This window comes from Polyodon spathula, chromosome 5 (assembly GCF_017654505.1).
Source record: "Polyodon spathula isolate WHYD16114869_AA chromosome 5, ASM1765450v1, whole genome shotgun sequence".
NCBI classification, from domain to species: Eukaryota; Metazoa; Chordata; class Actinopteri; order Acipenseriformes; family Polyodontidae; genus Polyodon; species Polyodon spathula.
In genome coordinates this window covers 11,507,038-11,523,247 of record NC_054538.1, presented here as the reverse complement: position 1 = coordinate 11,523,247, position 16,210 = coordinate 11,507,038, and the positions used below count along the sequence as shown (strand labels likewise).

The window sequence follows — 16,210 nt, the reverse complement described above, 5'->3', positions numbered from 1 at the left end:
ATTATTCTGATACAGGAAATAGCCAAACCCTATTATAGTGAACAACCTGATACAACAAACATTTTTCCAGGGGGGTTCGTTATAATGAAGTCTCTCTGTCTCTCTCATTATAAAAAGAAATACAGCAAGTTTTCTATACACTTCTAATCAGAGCAAACAATGACCACTAACAAAATCTTCATGATCACCTAAAGCTAATTTTATCCAGAAAAAAACACATTGGAACGAAGTGGCTCACCTTGCGCAGCTCTGTAATGCATCCCACGGCACACCAGTCAAACTCCACGCTGCTGCCGATGCGGTAGACCCCCGAGCCGATCACCATCACATGAGGTTCGGCGAAGCCCAGGTCGTGCTCCATGCCGTTGTAAGTCAGATACAGGTAGTTGGTCTGGGCTGGCCACTCTGCGGCCACCGTATCGATCTGCTTCACCACAGGGAGGATATTCCAGTCGTGACGCAGCTTTCTTACAGCCAGTTCAGTGCTGAAGGGACCACATTATTCATTTGCTGGATTTTTTTTTATTCTTTACATTGTCATTAAATTTCCCTTTAATTTCTCTCTAAGTATTTCAGGAGTTAATATGGGTTGCACAAAACACTCCAGTTTAGCCTAGGAAAATGTATCTGTAACTGTTATAGTAGAATTTAATATTAAAGGTATTTTATACAACATGGTACAGATCCCTCCCAATGACTAAAATGACACTTACTGTTGCATACACTCAAAGTCAACTGCTGCTTACCTCTGTATTGCCATTGCTATCTGCTTGTCTGAGAAGCCAAGCTGTTTGGCCTTCCGCAGGACTTCTGGAAGCATCTTGTTCTCTTCTTCCCTGAATGTCTCCAAGATGTTAGTGTGGTCGGTGATGTTCTTCATCTTGTGCAGAAACCAGCGGTTGATCTTGGTCAGCTCATACAGGCGGTCCACCGAGTAACCAGCTCTAAGGGCAGCAGCCAACACGAAAATTCGTTTATCTGTAGGGGTCTGTAGTTCCTAGACAGGACAAAAAAAAAGTAATTACAGTAGTATTCATAATTATTTAAAAATGGCCAGGATAAAGGAGATTCTAAAAGACACTTACCTCATCAGAGTGTGGTTTTATGGTGTGATCAAATCCAACACAATTTTCATCGACCATTCTCAAAGCTTTCTGGAATGCTTCTTCAAAACTGCGACCTATAGCCATCACCTCCCCTGAAAAATGAAAATAATTTCACCCCATCCAATCAGAATGCATACTTCTGTATTTGTTCTTTAAAACATATAGAAAGAAAAAGTCAGGGCTTTAAGAGCCCTTGCTAGTTTGTGATTTATGAACAAGACAGAACAAATATCATGTTAAAGCTGATCGATCTTAATGATAATTTAGTCCTTACTCTATCCAATGCTGGGTTGTGGACCTACAGACTTACCCACACTCTTCATGGAGCTTCCAATCTTGGTGCTGACACGGAGGAACTTACTAAGATCCCAGCGAGGAACTTTCACCACACAGTAATCCAGACTGGGCTCATAATTTGCTGTCGTGGAGTTCGTAACAGAGTTTCTAATGACATAAAAACAACATAACACTAAAGATTCCAAGTCAGCAAAGAAAATAGCACCTGTTACAGAAGAAAGTATCGAACACTATTTTCACAGACAAATGCCACTACTGAGCCATCTCAGACATTAAAAAAAATTATTTAAAAATACCCAATCTATTCCGGTATAATACCATCATAACCCTTTCACACAGCCAAAGGCATCACGGCTGTACAACTTTCAAACCTGTCAGCCAACAGATAATCTTCATGACAAGGGAAAAAACTAAACAAATAAATAAGCAGAATAAAGTGGGTAAGCTACCTGAAAAAAGGTTGTTGACCATCAAAAAAAAAAGAAAGTTCTACCTATTACTTATACCGTCGACAGCTGCAAAAAATTGCAGATGTGTTGTTTATGTATATATAGTTTTAAAAAGCCTGTTGTGTCTGTTGTTCGCTTTGAGTTTAATCTGTATTTTGGAACTCCCACGATCACTTTAACTGGATTTACGCAGGGTCTGTGCTCCCAGATTTTACTGCACATTTCAAAGTGCCTGCATCTGTTTAGTAGCTGCCACTAGAATTGTAATTCCGCTCTTCAATTGCTACCTCGTTCTTGATCAGCCATTATATTTGAAAAATTAGTGTGTAACACAGACGGCAAAAACACCCAACACATCCGGTATGCAGCCCACTATAGCGCTTCAGTACCAGCATAGCATTTCACACAGGAGTTAAGGCGAGGTATTTCAAAGACGGCATAAAACACGACGGCTCTGTGACGGTATAGGCAATTCACACAGAGCAAAATGCCGCATCAGGTTTCAGTGCTAAGCAGTCACAATAAAAAAATATTAAAGAAATTATAAAAAGAAATTATATATATATATATATATATATATATATATATATATATATATAAAGGTTTTCTACTACTGTGTCTACAGACAAATGAGAACTTTTTGAAAAGTATAAAATAGATAAGCCGCTTCGTTCAGAAGTTTTTTTGATATTACATTTTATGAACTATCAGTGCAATAAGATTAAATAAATCTCTACTGGATATTCCCACTTTTTGTTTTGTTTTTGTTTCCTGCTGATGTAGAACGTGACCCAAGTGCACAAGCCCCCACCCCCCAAACACAGCCGATGAAATTTACTTTAATTTTATTGGAGATATTCTTTTCATTTAAAATTCTACATCAAATTGTATCCCTTGTGTACCCCCTTTGAAATGTGCTTTATTGTTTCAGTTCTTACAAAAACACCCACTTGTAATAAATAACAAAACAAACTTACTTAAGTGCAGGCAGTGGGATGCCTAACCCCAGCTTGGCGGCCACATATGCTAGAGGATAGCCAGTTGCTTTACTCGCCAGAGCTGAACTTCTGGACAGACGGGCATTTACTTCGATTATAAAATACTGAAATCCAACAGAAATGGTTACAGTTATTTAACTCCAATAAAACCTTTTTTAAAAAAAAAAAAAAAACATAGAAAAAAATTAAACATTTACAACTACTTAAGAACCTAATATTTACTTGAATGTATTTTTACTTGTATTTCTGTTAACACGGAATAAGTTAACACAAATATCTAATAGACTTAGTTATGAGCAGGGATGCAATTTTGTCACGATTTTGTTTCCACAGTGAAAATAGGAAAGAAGCAGTTCACAACTTGTCAGTGTACATTCACAACGATATCCTTCTAATCTTTTAATATCACAACAATCACGCTGTGCTTAAATATACATTTACAGAAAGGATATTGCAAAATCCTCAATTTACAACCAGAACATTATTTTAAAAAAAGTAGATCAGATTTTTTTTTTTATTATTATTATTTTTTTATATTGGAGAAGGTTTATTAAAAAGGTAAGCATAATCCTGTTGACTTTTTTTTTTTTTTTTTAAAAAGGTGATGTTTTAAAAAATATATATTACACACACTTTGAACCGTGTTTTCTAGGATTTACAATGCTATATGATGTACTTGTATATATAAAAATTCAAACCATGTTTAGAAACATCGGGTAGCCATGACCATTCTGTGACATTCTCTATTTTTAACGATGACTGTGCTATTATTTTTACCATGACAAAATAACTTCCCTAGTTATGAGTTACCAAAAAAATATATATAAAAAAATAAATAAGCTTAGGATATTTTACTACTGATCAGATTTCTAAAAGGATACCTGTTCTGATTCTGGATTCAGAGCATACTGGATGTTACATTCTCCCACAATCCCCAGGTGACGGATGACTTTGATGGCCGTGCTTCTCAGCATATTGTACTCGTGGTCATTCAAGGTTTGACTGGGAGCCACCACAATAGACTCCCCAGTATGGATACCAAGGGGATCAATATTCTCCATGTTACACACCTGTGTGTAAATACAGACAATCCATGAGCACATATGCTACCAAGCCCTAGGGCTTGAAATGCAAACTGCCAGGCACACATACCGTAATGCAGTTGTCATAAGCATCCCTGACCACTTCATACTCAATTTCTTTCCAGCCCTTGAGGGACTTGTCGACGAGGACCTGCGAGGTGTGAGCGAAAGCCTGCGTCACCAGAGAATTCAGCTCCTCCTTATTATCAGCAAATCCAGATCCCAGTCCCCCTAGAGCAAAGGCAGCGCGCACCAGAACAGGGTAACCAAGCCTCTCCGCTGCAGCCAGAGCCTAAAAACAAACAACAGTATAATTAGGAACAATTACAGCATTCCGATCTTGACAGGTTTGGGGTGTCATTAATACATGGATGGGTATTATGTGAAAGGCACCTACACTAAGTAATTAATGGGTGTAAACTGCAAAACTGGCTACATTTCAATACAAGTAAAAATACATCTGATTGGCTGTTAAAATGCATATGATTAAATACCCACATTTGATAATACATATATACAGGGTTCTCCCCAGGAATTCTGTGCAGCCAGACAGCAGAACATTATAGCCAGGAGCACTTCAGATGGAAAAATAACCTTGCCTTATCTTAAATATATAATATAACAAAGAATTTGAATAATGTGTGGTCTTTCATTGACTATATCTGGTAGCTCTTTTTTTATGTTGTATATTTTCTTTTTCATTACTGTTTTTTATTATAGTAAATGACCGTGCTTATTTAGGCACTCGACCATTTGACTGGGGATAGATAACTTAGATTATTGGAGCTGGAGGAAAAAAAAACACACAACGGTAACCTTTTCACTTCCTTTTTAGCTTAATTAATGAGCTATTGCTTCATTAAAATTGTTTTCTTTATGTAAAGTTTTCAGGACATTTTATTAATGAACATCTATTTTTGTTTTTCGCTGTTCTACATTTTTTGAATGCAACTGTTCATTTTAACCAATTTTTTAAAACAATACTCACACATTTGGTCACCATCATAACTGTTGCATGAAACCAGCAGCTCTGCAGGCAGTGGATTGCACCAATCGTTGGCTTATTTTGACCCCTTGCATTCACTGTCACTATTTTTGCTTTGAAAATATATATATATATATATATATATATATATATATATATATATATATATATATATATATATATATATATATATATAATTTAATGTTTAGCAGTTCTTTTTAATGTTTTAGCCTCTCGAAGTGCTTAACGGAGAAAATCCGCCCCTTCAACTCTGATTGGTCAAATGTTGTGTCAAGACATAACACTGCTGCCATGTGGTTCCAAGATTTTTTTTTTTCACCCAGCAGCGTGCAATGATCTAGTCTGCTAGAAGTGCAATCAATCCTTACTGTTAAAGGCACAGCATTCACCCCCATTGGATGTTTTCACAGATTGTGTTACAATCTGAAATCTTCATGCATTTAAATTTTTTTTTTTCCCTTTGATTTGCACAACCTACTCAACACTTTCAATGTCTGAAAAAATGGGAGGGGGGTGAAAAAAACAAATCAATTAAAAATAAAAACCTGAAAAGTCTTAATCAGCTAGGTATTCACCCCCTTTATGACACTCCTAAATAAGTTCAGGTGCAACCAATTGCCTTCAGAATTCACACATTAAGTTAAATGGAGTCCATCTGTGTGCAAAAAAAGTGGTTCACATGATTTCAGATTAAATACACCTGTCTCTGTAAGGTCCCACAGTTGGGTAGTGCACTCAAAGCAAATATACTACCATGAAGACCAAGGAGCTTTCAAAACAACTCCAGGATAAAGTTTTGGAAAGGCACAGATCAGGGGAAGGGTATAAAAAGATTTCAAAGGCAACGAATATCCCTTGGAGCACAGTCAAGTCGATCATTAAGAAGTGGAAGGTATATGGCACCACCAGAATCTGCTTAGAGCAGGCCGTCCTCCCAAACTGAGCAGCCAGGTAAGAAGGGCAATGGTCAGAGAAGCCACCAAGAGGCCAATGACGACTCTGAAAGACCTACTGTGTTCCATGGCTGAGATGGGAGAAACTGTCCATGTGTTAACAATAGTTCAGGTACTCCACAAATCTGGCCTGTATGGAAGAGTGGCAAGGAGGAAGCCATTCCTGAAAAAAAGCCCACGCAAAATCCTGCTTCAGTCTGCAAAAGACCTAAGACTGGGACGGAGATTCACCTTTCAGCAGGACAATGACGATAAGCACACAGCCAAAGCGACACTCGAGTGGCTTTAAAACAAGAAAGTGAATGTCCTAGAGTGGCCCAGTCAAAGCCCAGACTTGAATCCGATTGAGAATCCGTGGCATACACATGAAGATTGCTGTTCACCAACGATCCCCATCCAACTTGACAGAGCTTGAACAATTTTGCCAAGAAGAATGGGTGAATATTGCACGACCCAGATGTGCAAACCTAGCAGACTTACCCTAAAAGGCTCACAGCTATAATTGCTGCCAAAGGTGGTTCTACCAAGTATTGACTCAGGGGGGTGAATACTTATCTAACCAAGGCATTTCCATTTTTTTATTTTTCATTAACTGTTGTTTCACAATAACAATTCTCTTGCCTCTTGTGTTGAGTAGGTTGTGTAAATCAAAGGAAGGTTGTAACACAACAAACTGAAAACATCCAAGGGGGTTGAATACTTACTATAGGCACTGTGTGTGTGTGTGTGTATATATATATATATATATATATATATATATATATATATATATATATATATATATATATAGTATATATATATATATATATATATATATATATATATATATATATATATATATATACACATATATATATATGCAATGCATATGTTCTATACATTGTTATCCCATCTCATTTCCATCACCTGTTCAAGGGAGAATGCAGCCTCACTAGGAGCTACGTGTTCATTTATCTCCTCCATCTTCTCTACAAAGACCTTCCTGTCCTCCGTCATCTCAATGGAGGCCACAGGGGTGCCCAGGACCTGCACTTTGTACTTCTCTAGGATCCCCTGCTTCGTCAGCTGCACTCCACAGTTCAGGGCTGTCTGCCCTCCAAATGCCAGCAAGACCCCATCGGGACGCTCGTTTTTAATCACCTGGGAGTAAAACAGATGGAGGAGGGGGTGTTCATTGTTGTTATAGAGCAGGGCTCTCAAACTCGTTCCTGGGGATCCCCTGTGTCTGCTGGTTTTCATTCCAACCGAGCTCTCAATTACTTAACTAGACCCTTAATTGAACTGATAATTTGCTTAATTAGACCTTTTTACTTGTTTTCAGCTCTTGAACAGTTGCAGAGTTCAAGTTAACTATAACATTTGATAAGTAACTTGAACTGCAACTGTTTAAGAGCTGAAAACAAGTAAAATAGTCTAATTAAGCAAATTAGTTCAATTAAGGGTCTAATTAGGTAATTGAGAGCTCAGGTGGAATGAAAACCAGCAGTCACAGTGGGTGCCCAGGACCAAGTCTGAGAAACCCTGTTATAAAGCATGTCCAATAGTGTTTCAAATATTCACACTTTGTATAAGCTTTACACCTTTCAACTTTTGCTTAAACATTTAAACATTGTCAAAAATATGCATGTCAAAATAGACAACAGCCTTATTTTTGCAACAGTAATTGTACTGTTCACTAATTTAGTATATATTTAATACTAAGTCTTATCCATGTTTTAAAACAAGTTTATAATTTTATTTAACTGAATAAAACATCCCCTACCATGGAAGTGAAACACACACTGATCTTCAATTTGACACCTCAAAAGTGGATACATTGTGCTGCATCCTGATCTCTTACCTGAGTGACATACTCAGGAGTAATCGGAAGGAAGTAGACCTTGTCCGCTAGCCCTTTTGATGTCTGTACAGTAGCAATGTTGGGGTTTATAAGAACCGTCTGAACGTTCTCCTCCTTTAAGGCTTTGATTGCCTACAACAAAAAAATTTAGTGAAAATGTTGAAGCCTTTAAGTAACAATTTACTGCTTTCTAAAAGTCACTATGAAGAGTTCTTCTGTCTCAGTGCCGGCAAAATACACATTTCATCTAAGTCCTCTGCTACTTACAGATCACAATTATTATTTATGTCATTTTTATTCTGGCTACCTGTGTGTGAGAAAAGACTACTTTGTGGAGTACTGAATCTCTCCCTAAGCTTAAAAGAAACTTCACCATGTCACCTCTGAAAAAACTGTAGATTTAAGGGTGGGCATACAGCAACGTTGTGGCTGTTCTTCTGAATGGAACAATGGGCCATATTTTCAAAGGGTTTACGCCAGTCTTACAAAATTAGAGACAAACAACTACATTATATATGTTAAGTCATCTCAATGCATTTTGTTTTTCATTCTGTAACACGAACATGATTTATTACTGTTTCCATAAAATAGAAGTTAAAGAATGGAGTAAATCCTTTAATAAGGTGGCCCAATATGTCTACTTACTTGGGATCCAGAGTAATCAAACTCTCCCGCCTGTCCGATGGACAAGCCTCCAGAGCCAAGAATAAGGACCTTGTGTGGCCGCACAAAGTGGCCTGGTTTGGGAGCATCTGAATACGTCAGATGTTCAGTCAGCCTCTGTTTAACTAGGTTTAAAAATAAATAAATAAAATAAAAATAAATAAATGCAATTACTCTAATGTAATTCACCCCCAAACAAATGTTAAAGTCAGTTATATTAAAAATGTACAGATGGTGTGTGTTTAGATTAACAGCTGGAAAGGGCATATCATCGAATGATTCCCTGAGAATAACATCATCTCTCACCTGTTTTGCCTGTTTTTCCCAGTTTTGCATCTTGAACAGTCTCTAAAAACACATCAAAAAGACTGACAAGGTCTGTTGGCCCTGCCATGTGTTCTGGATGGAACTGGACACTGTAAAATAAATAGTTTAAAAAATAAAAAATAAAAATGCATACCTCATGTGCAAGTATCAAATATTACAAAAAATGTGTCCATGACCCAGTTCGGACTTTAATTCTCTTTCTTATTAATACTATTCTGGCGATGTGTGGAAATAATGGAATCTCTGTGCATTACCTAAAGAAGGGTTTGGAGTTGTGAACGATTCCCTCGCTTGTCTTGTCGTTGGCGTTGGTGAAGAGCACCGACCAGTCCTGGGGGAGGGTCTTGGGGTCGACTGCGAAGCCGTGGTTCTGTGAGGTGATGAAGCAGCGCTGGGTATCCTCATGGATGCATGGCTGATTGTGACCACGGTTACCATACCTACAAAACAATTAACAGTTCTCTTCAGGATGTGGAAATAAAGGTAACTGAGCACATGTCACCTGTTCTGCAAGACCTCCCTTGGCTAGCAGTTTGATTTTAATTTGATAAGACTTTGCTTTTAACACTGTTTAGACTGGCTAACTTGGTTATTTATGGAGCATGTTCCTGCTCAAACTCTTCTTTCTTTTAATGTTAGGTGCTAAGGCTGTTCTGGATCATGAATCTACACCAGTTTTTGATACAAGCCTCAAAAGTGAATTGTTTGTAGTAGTGCTTTGTATTTTGTATACAAGTGCAGGGTGATTCTGGAATATACTACTCAGATGTCCTACTTTTTCTATTTTGCATAGCAGCAAAGTAAAACAATAGCTGAAGTCAAAACAAATTCACATCTGGGCCACAGCTCAAAAGTGTTTTTTGTTTCTGACATTGTTCTGTGGTAGAGTGCTTTTTCTGCATGTTAATTTCAATACGGACCCCTGGTGTCAGTTATCATTAACCCTACAAACAACCTTTAGCTGAACATTCCACCCATTTCTTAAAGGTAAAGCTTAGAGAAAGTTCTGTCATCATCCCAGCAATCCTATTGTGAGATGAGGCCAGCAGTTCAGCATTTTACCGACCTTCACTTAAAAAAAAAAAAACAAAACAAAAAAACGTCTGACTGAAAACAATCAGTCCTCAGGAATTCAACAGCAAATCAGTGCCAAAAGACCAACAATTACTGCATGTCATGCCACCCCAATATTGAAACATATTGTTTCAATTCCTATACTAGGACATCAGCATGTGAGATGCAGGGTCAGGTTATCCAAGGGGTATAACAGAGATGACAGGAAACAGACTGACGGTGGAGGAATGCAAGCAATTTTGGCATCAGTTTAATATTGGCTCAGCAATCTCAGTACTATGAGCAAGTAAAACACGTTCTACTGGCATGCAATATAGGCAGGATTCCAATAGAACTCAGTGACCTACAATTTGAGCAATATAGCTTTGTGTAACAATAATTAAATAACAAAGCCGTTACCAAATTCAAAATATTCTGCCTCTCGATCAACAAGGTCATAATTTAATGCAATGTAAACAGGACACAAAGAGGGAGCATCTTACATTTCAAACAGTAGCTATGCTCTTTGTAGACTTGATTTGGTGCCAAAACTCATTTAAAGCCACAAGCAACCCAGTGAAATGTATGACCCATGTGAAATATAACACTGTAAACAATCTGTCATACATTCTGAGGTAAAACAAGAAGACAGTGGAATATTTTAAAAGCAAGGATACAGAAACCAGATCTGTTGTTTTTGATTATAACTAGAGTTACAGGTCAGTAAATAAATACATCTGAAAAAGGACTTACTTCATTTTGAAGGTCTTAGCTCTAATGGCCAGAGACAGGAGCTGGTGTCCCAGGCAGATTCCAAAGACAGGTTTAGGATTTTCCTCGTACATAACCTTACGGATATTTTCAATAGTCTCTTTGCAAAACACTGGATCTCCAGGGCCATTGCTGATAAACAATCCATCATACTCTAAATAAGAATTTAGAAACAGATGCAAATTACAGGCCATCAGGTTACATTTCTGTAACAAAAACAGACCCTTAGAGTAAATATTGACATAATAACCTTACACTAGTCAAGCTAAAATGTTATACTGTACACATTTTACAATGCACATGGCTGGTTTCACAGACCTAATGTTACCTTAGGTAAGGTAGTCCAAGATGTGTGCTTATTAGGGCCTTTAAAACATGCTCTATATGAGTTATGGTTAGTCTTGCTCGGTTATGCATATTTGTAACAAATAAAAAGAGATGTTTCCAGTGAGAAAACATTATTACAGTAAATGCTATGTATACACTGTACTTGCCTTTACTGTCCAGAGAGTAGTCCCAGGGTACAACAGTAACAGAGGCTCCTCTTTGACAAAGGCAACGGATCTGATTGTATTTAATACCACAGTCCACGGCTACTATCTTCACACTGCCACTGGGGTTAAACACTTTTGGCTCCTGTTTGTTAAGGATGCAGAAAAAAAATATAACTTGATCCAATGCAATCAGGTCTTGAAGATACACAACAAAGGTTAAGCAACTTTAAATTGGAAGGAAGGATAAAACTTCCATCTATGTCATCAAGTAGAATGCAGTTAGAACAACAGGAAAAATTAGTTCTGCGAGTTCAGTTGCGTTTTAGCTGTACTTTCACACTCTGTTTAAACTAATTAAATCATTAATTAGCACACTGTTGGAAACAGAATTATGATCATGTTACAGAAAGACTTAGTGTAATCACATTTTTATTCATTCAATTAAGGTTTTAACATGTGCTCCAAGTGCATCTTTCTGATATTGAATCTACTGAAGCTAAAACTGCCTAAACCATCAGAATTGACAGCTAAATTAATGACTTAATATTTACTTCTTCACAATTATTTACCTTCAAAGAGACCTCTTTGACCAGATTCCTCTTGTCTGGGTTATCGAATGCAATGCTCTCCTTGCTGGTCCCGTCCAGCACAAGCTTTCCTAGCATGGTTCCCTTCTCTCGGATCTTCTTGGTCAAGCACCTGGTGTCCACACCTACGGGAGTATTTCATAAAATACAACAAACCAAGACATTAAACAAATCTGATACCCCAGCCATTTACCCATGTGTTAAAAGCTGCATCTACAGCAAGAATCCTTCCTATGGAGGTTACTATCCCCCAACATCAACCTCTCAAAAAAGCATCAGATTACTTACAGGATTATGATCAATAAAATGGCTAACCTAAATTAGGTTTTCTTTAGGAATAAGGTTTTTTTTGTTTTTTTTTAGCAGCCTAGTTAGTGACTGCTACTGTTCTTCCTATCCTAGATTGTGGTGACTGTATCTACCAGTTTGCTTCCAAGCAGTCTTTACACACATTGGATGCAATACATCATTTATGCAGATTTGTTCTAGATTGTCCCTCTTTGACACACCATTGTCACATGTATATAAAACTAGGCTGGCTCTGATTAAGAGGTCGTAGGCTTTTTCAGTGGTTCTGTTTTGTGTTTACTGTTCTTAAAGGTTTGATACCTTCTTATCTGAATGCTCTGGTGGGGAGGATTAACACTGGCTTAAGTTTATCCTCTCAGGATTCTATTAAGTTTGGCAGTACCAAGGGTTCACACACGTTTGGGAGAAGTACCTTTCACCTATCAGCTCCCAAAAAACATAGAACTCTTACTTAGTGAAAATGGAATTTGACAATCAATCCTTTCCTGGCTTTAACGATCATACTTGGGAATTGCTTAGAGCCACTTGCCGTGATTTTCCCTTTAGCCCACATTAACATATTGATGTGTCCTATTTATGTTGTACTTTTTTGAAGGCTGCTGACTAAGTTTGAACCACGTGTGTATTTACTGTGTTGCTTGTATTTGTAATTGTTTTATTATATCTCAGGACCCCCTTGTAAACAAGGTAAATCTTCTGTTTAAATAAATACATTACACAATTTAAAAAATTAGACATAAAATAGTAAAAGGATCTTCACAAGGAGGAAGTTTATTGCATTTTGTGTGGTGTTTTTTTGTTGTGGATTTTTTCTTGCTAAATTTCCCTTGTGATGCTGCATTTTGAAATGTTTGTGGTCATACCTTCAAGTCCAGGAATGCCTTGTTCTTTTAGCCATTGGTCCAGAGAGAGAGCAGAGCTCCAGTGACTGGGATTCTGGGAGTTTTCGCCAACAATGAGGGCCGCAACATGAATTTTAGAAGATTCAAACCACTGCAGACAGACCGAACCAATAAGTAAACAAAAATCATTCCTAGGCAAATTAAAGATAACTTAACACCAGTAAAGGAATTGGAAGCAAAAAGCTCTATAATGATCCCTAACCTTGCTGAGACCATACTCCTCCTCTTCATCTTTGGGTATGCCATAGTTTCCGATCAGGGGGTATGTGAGAGTAAGTATTTGGGATTTGTATGAAGGGTCTGTCAAAGCCTCTGGATAGCCTACCATGCCAGTCTGAAAAACTGGGGGGGGGATATGGAAGAAAGATGATAAAACAAAGATTTTCATTTCAATATTTTTTTTTATTTTTTTAAAGATCAGTTTGAGTAGTTAATATTCCTTTACTTCATGCAACCAGAATACAACTTTATTATACACTACAGTTTTAATTTGATTTGTGGTAACTGGTACATTTAACCATTCATCCCAGGCAATAGAGACTCGCTAACTACAGATGCTATTCTTGTCACCCTTCTGTAGTTAATCAGGTTTCAGAGCAGAAAGTTTAAACTGAATCCGGTGGGATTTTCCTGGACCTCTATATGCAAGATGTAAAGAACCAGTAGACTAGAAAGTCTGGGATTTCACAAGCCCTACATTTTGAGCCATTAAGTGATGTATGTGTTCTCAGACATAACACAATGCCTTTGCAAATTCACAAGGGGTTTTAGGTAAAACAAACAAAAAACAAAGTACTGTTACTTTTTGTGTGCCATTAACAATTTTAACGTTAATTGAACACCATTAATTTCTAATAAATGTGTTGAGGTTAAGTCAGACATCAAATGCAGTGAGGCAATTACTGTGCTTTCACTCTAGTTTAATATCTGCTCTACAATAAAAGTCACTGACTCACAAGTTAACAAACAAAGAAAGCACTTTAAAAATCTTGCCAACGTTGAGAAATCCAGTAAAATGTCTGGACACGGTCTACTGTGTCCTACTGTACAGTACCTATGTGATTCCATACATGTTTTAATGGGGTTTATTTTTTGCTTTCTGAATGCCAGTGCCAGAGAAGTTGGTATGATTCAATACATTGGTATAACACAGATTTTTCAACAGAATGGAAATAAATATATCTCATTACAAAAGGAAAACTGCTGTGTAACAAAATAAGCTCAAGCAAAAAGAAGAGATTAATGGGTTAATGTAGGTACACACGTTGTTTTTTTGTCTGATTTGAACATTAGTGACACAATTTTAATGTCTGTTTCTCTTGGAAGCTTAAATTATGGGATAACATTATGGGCTATAGGACTCTGCAGAATTTCCATTCAAGCTCTCAAGTTTAACTGACTGATGAAAACTGCAGCAGTGATCTGCAGCTGCATTAAGCTTTGCTACGTTTTACTGTCTATTTGAAAGAAGAAAAAAACAAACAAGTTCTGTATTAATTATTTATTACGCTTTCCCGGTTTTAAAACAAATCATAAAAACAACGAAACTGCACGTCCCTGAAAGCCACCACTGTGCAATACAAGTTACTGTATTTTATTAATTATTAACACATTTTTGTTTAATTACAAAGAAGACAGACAGACACAATTGCAGTATTATTCAAATAACAAAACATCTTACCAACTTCACCAGATACTGAAGTGAAGGCTCCAAAAAGTCGGCCGCTGAAAACTGAACCGTCTTCTAAAATAAGTGAAGCCATTTTCACTTCCATTCTTCTAAAAAAAAAAAAACCGATTGCTTCAGCTAAACACTTAAATGCAATCTGTAGTTTATACAGAACGATTCAGTCAGACGCCTAACTAGACAGAATCAATCGGCCTAAATTTCTGCAGCCCCACGTGAAATCCACGCCGCTTACTTTTTTGCAGTTGCAGAAATAGTGCACTTTAGAACCCTGCTGCAAAAATGTAACCTGCTTGTCGATTGTATTCTTGCAATAAGACCAAAACCAAGACAAGCGTTAGTTTCCTAAACTCTTTGTTGAGTGTTTTTAGGAGATTCCTTAACAATGTTAGCCAGATATAACTCAATATGACCAGTTCCACACTGCCTCTCAAGCAGTGTGGAGCTATCCAGCAGCGCAATTGGGACTACACTGCGTCGGTTAATGCGTCAGCACGTAGCGTGCATAAAGGGAGGAGATTGTGTAAAAGGAGGTAAAGTGAAAGGACGTGAATTTAAAAAAAAAAAAAAAAAAAAAAAAAAAAAACTATGGTGTGTAACACGTTATTTGTGTTACTGGACTGTCTCTCCCACGTCTATATAACTGAGTTGTATACATGGAATCCCTAACACGTATTCTGTAACACAGAAAATCCGCATCACCCAGTTTCAAATTTCTGCACACTTCGATAGAGTTCCGATCATAGTATGTTGTCACTTGGCAGGTGCTTCCATTTCCAAAACTTCACAATGTATTGAAGAGGTCAATTGTGAATTATGAACCTCCTCTTCCGGATGCATCTATGCAAAACATACAGGAGTTCATTGAGCAGTATCACAAATGTGTCTTAGATTTAACACCGAGTGTGAGTCTCGTTAGCATTCTATGTCTGTAAAATAATGTATAGGATGATTTCAAGTGGAGCCATATTGAAACCTACACCAGAAGTGAAAGAAAAATGATGGTTTGCAAATTTTAAAAAATGTGTTAAGTACTACAGGATGGATTTTTCATTTCCCCTTTTTAGGTTGTGTTGACAATGGTCCTTCCATTAAGTTACATATTCCCAAAATGTATGAAATATTATTGCATTATTTGAAATAAAATTAGACAATTCATTCCTCAGTATTACAGCCTATTGGAAAACTGGGCCAGCGAGTATGTTTGTTAAATACTGTACATTGTTCAGTAGGTTTTATTTATTTATTTTTGATTACAGAAGGGATCAGATACATGTTTTGACTAGTTTGTGGTTATTACAGTTTAATAGTTGAATCTCTACAATTACTATTTTTCCAAGCATGACTAAATTCTAGTTGGTGCCTAGAGCTCAAATCTAACCAGTTTATAGTTCAACATCTGTTAGTTATTTTTACTAATGTCAATAATTTTTCAAAAATAGTGTAAAGAACAGGATGAAAAACCCTGTCCTTGGCACTTGTATACCGAAATAACCCTGTTGAAAAAACCCTGTCCTTCACACTTTTCTAGTAAGAAAACTCTGTCCTTCACACTTTTCTAGTAAGAAAACCCTGTCCTTCACACTTTTCTAGTAAGAAAACACTGTCCTTCACACTTTTCCATTGGTGAAACTCTGTCCTTCACAGTTTTCCATTGAGAAAACTCTGTCCTTCACACTTTTCTAG

At 37.2% G+C, this 16,210-nt stretch overlaps 1 protein-coding gene across 1 annotated transcript in view; it reads right to left on the bottom strand.

Moving 5' to 3' along the window:
* The window catches only part of cad (carbamoyl-phosphate synthetase 2, aspartate transcarbamylase, and dihydroorotase), a 46,824-nt gene extending 31,748 nt beyond the window's left edge, over positions 1-15,076 (bottom strand). Inside the window, exons 1-18 of the mRNA XM_041249737.1 lie at positions 14,519-15,076; positions 13,040-13,179; positions 12,799-12,928; positions 11,609-11,751; positions 11,040-11,181; positions 10,528-10,699; positions 8,976-9,161; positions 8,701-8,810; positions 8,377-8,519; positions 7,732-7,863; positions 6,798-7,031; positions 4,003-4,224; positions 3,732-3,920; positions 2,830-2,954; positions 1,417-1,550; positions 1,086-1,198; positions 747-997; positions 239-485 (exon numbers count right to left, since the gene is read on the bottom strand). Coding sequence (XP_041105671.1) covers positions 239-485; positions 747-997; positions 1,086-1,198; positions 1,417-1,550; positions 2,830-2,954; positions 3,732-3,920; positions 4,003-4,224; positions 6,798-7,031; positions 7,732-7,863; positions 8,377-8,519; positions 8,701-8,810; positions 8,976-9,161; positions 10,528-10,699; positions 11,040-11,181; positions 11,609-11,751; positions 12,799-12,928; positions 13,040-13,179; positions 14,519-14,612 — 2,907 coding nt within the window. The 5' untranslated portion in view covers positions 14,613-15,076. The remainder of the gene's footprint in view (positions 1-238; positions 486-746; positions 998-1,085; positions 1,199-1,416; positions 1,551-2,829; positions 2,955-3,731; positions 3,921-4,002; positions 4,225-6,797; positions 7,032-7,731; positions 7,864-8,376; positions 8,520-8,700; positions 8,811-8,975; positions 9,162-10,527; positions 10,700-11,039; positions 11,182-11,608; positions 11,752-12,798; positions 12,929-13,039; positions 13,180-14,518) is intronic.
* Positions 15,077-16,210: the final 1,134 nt, after the last annotated feature.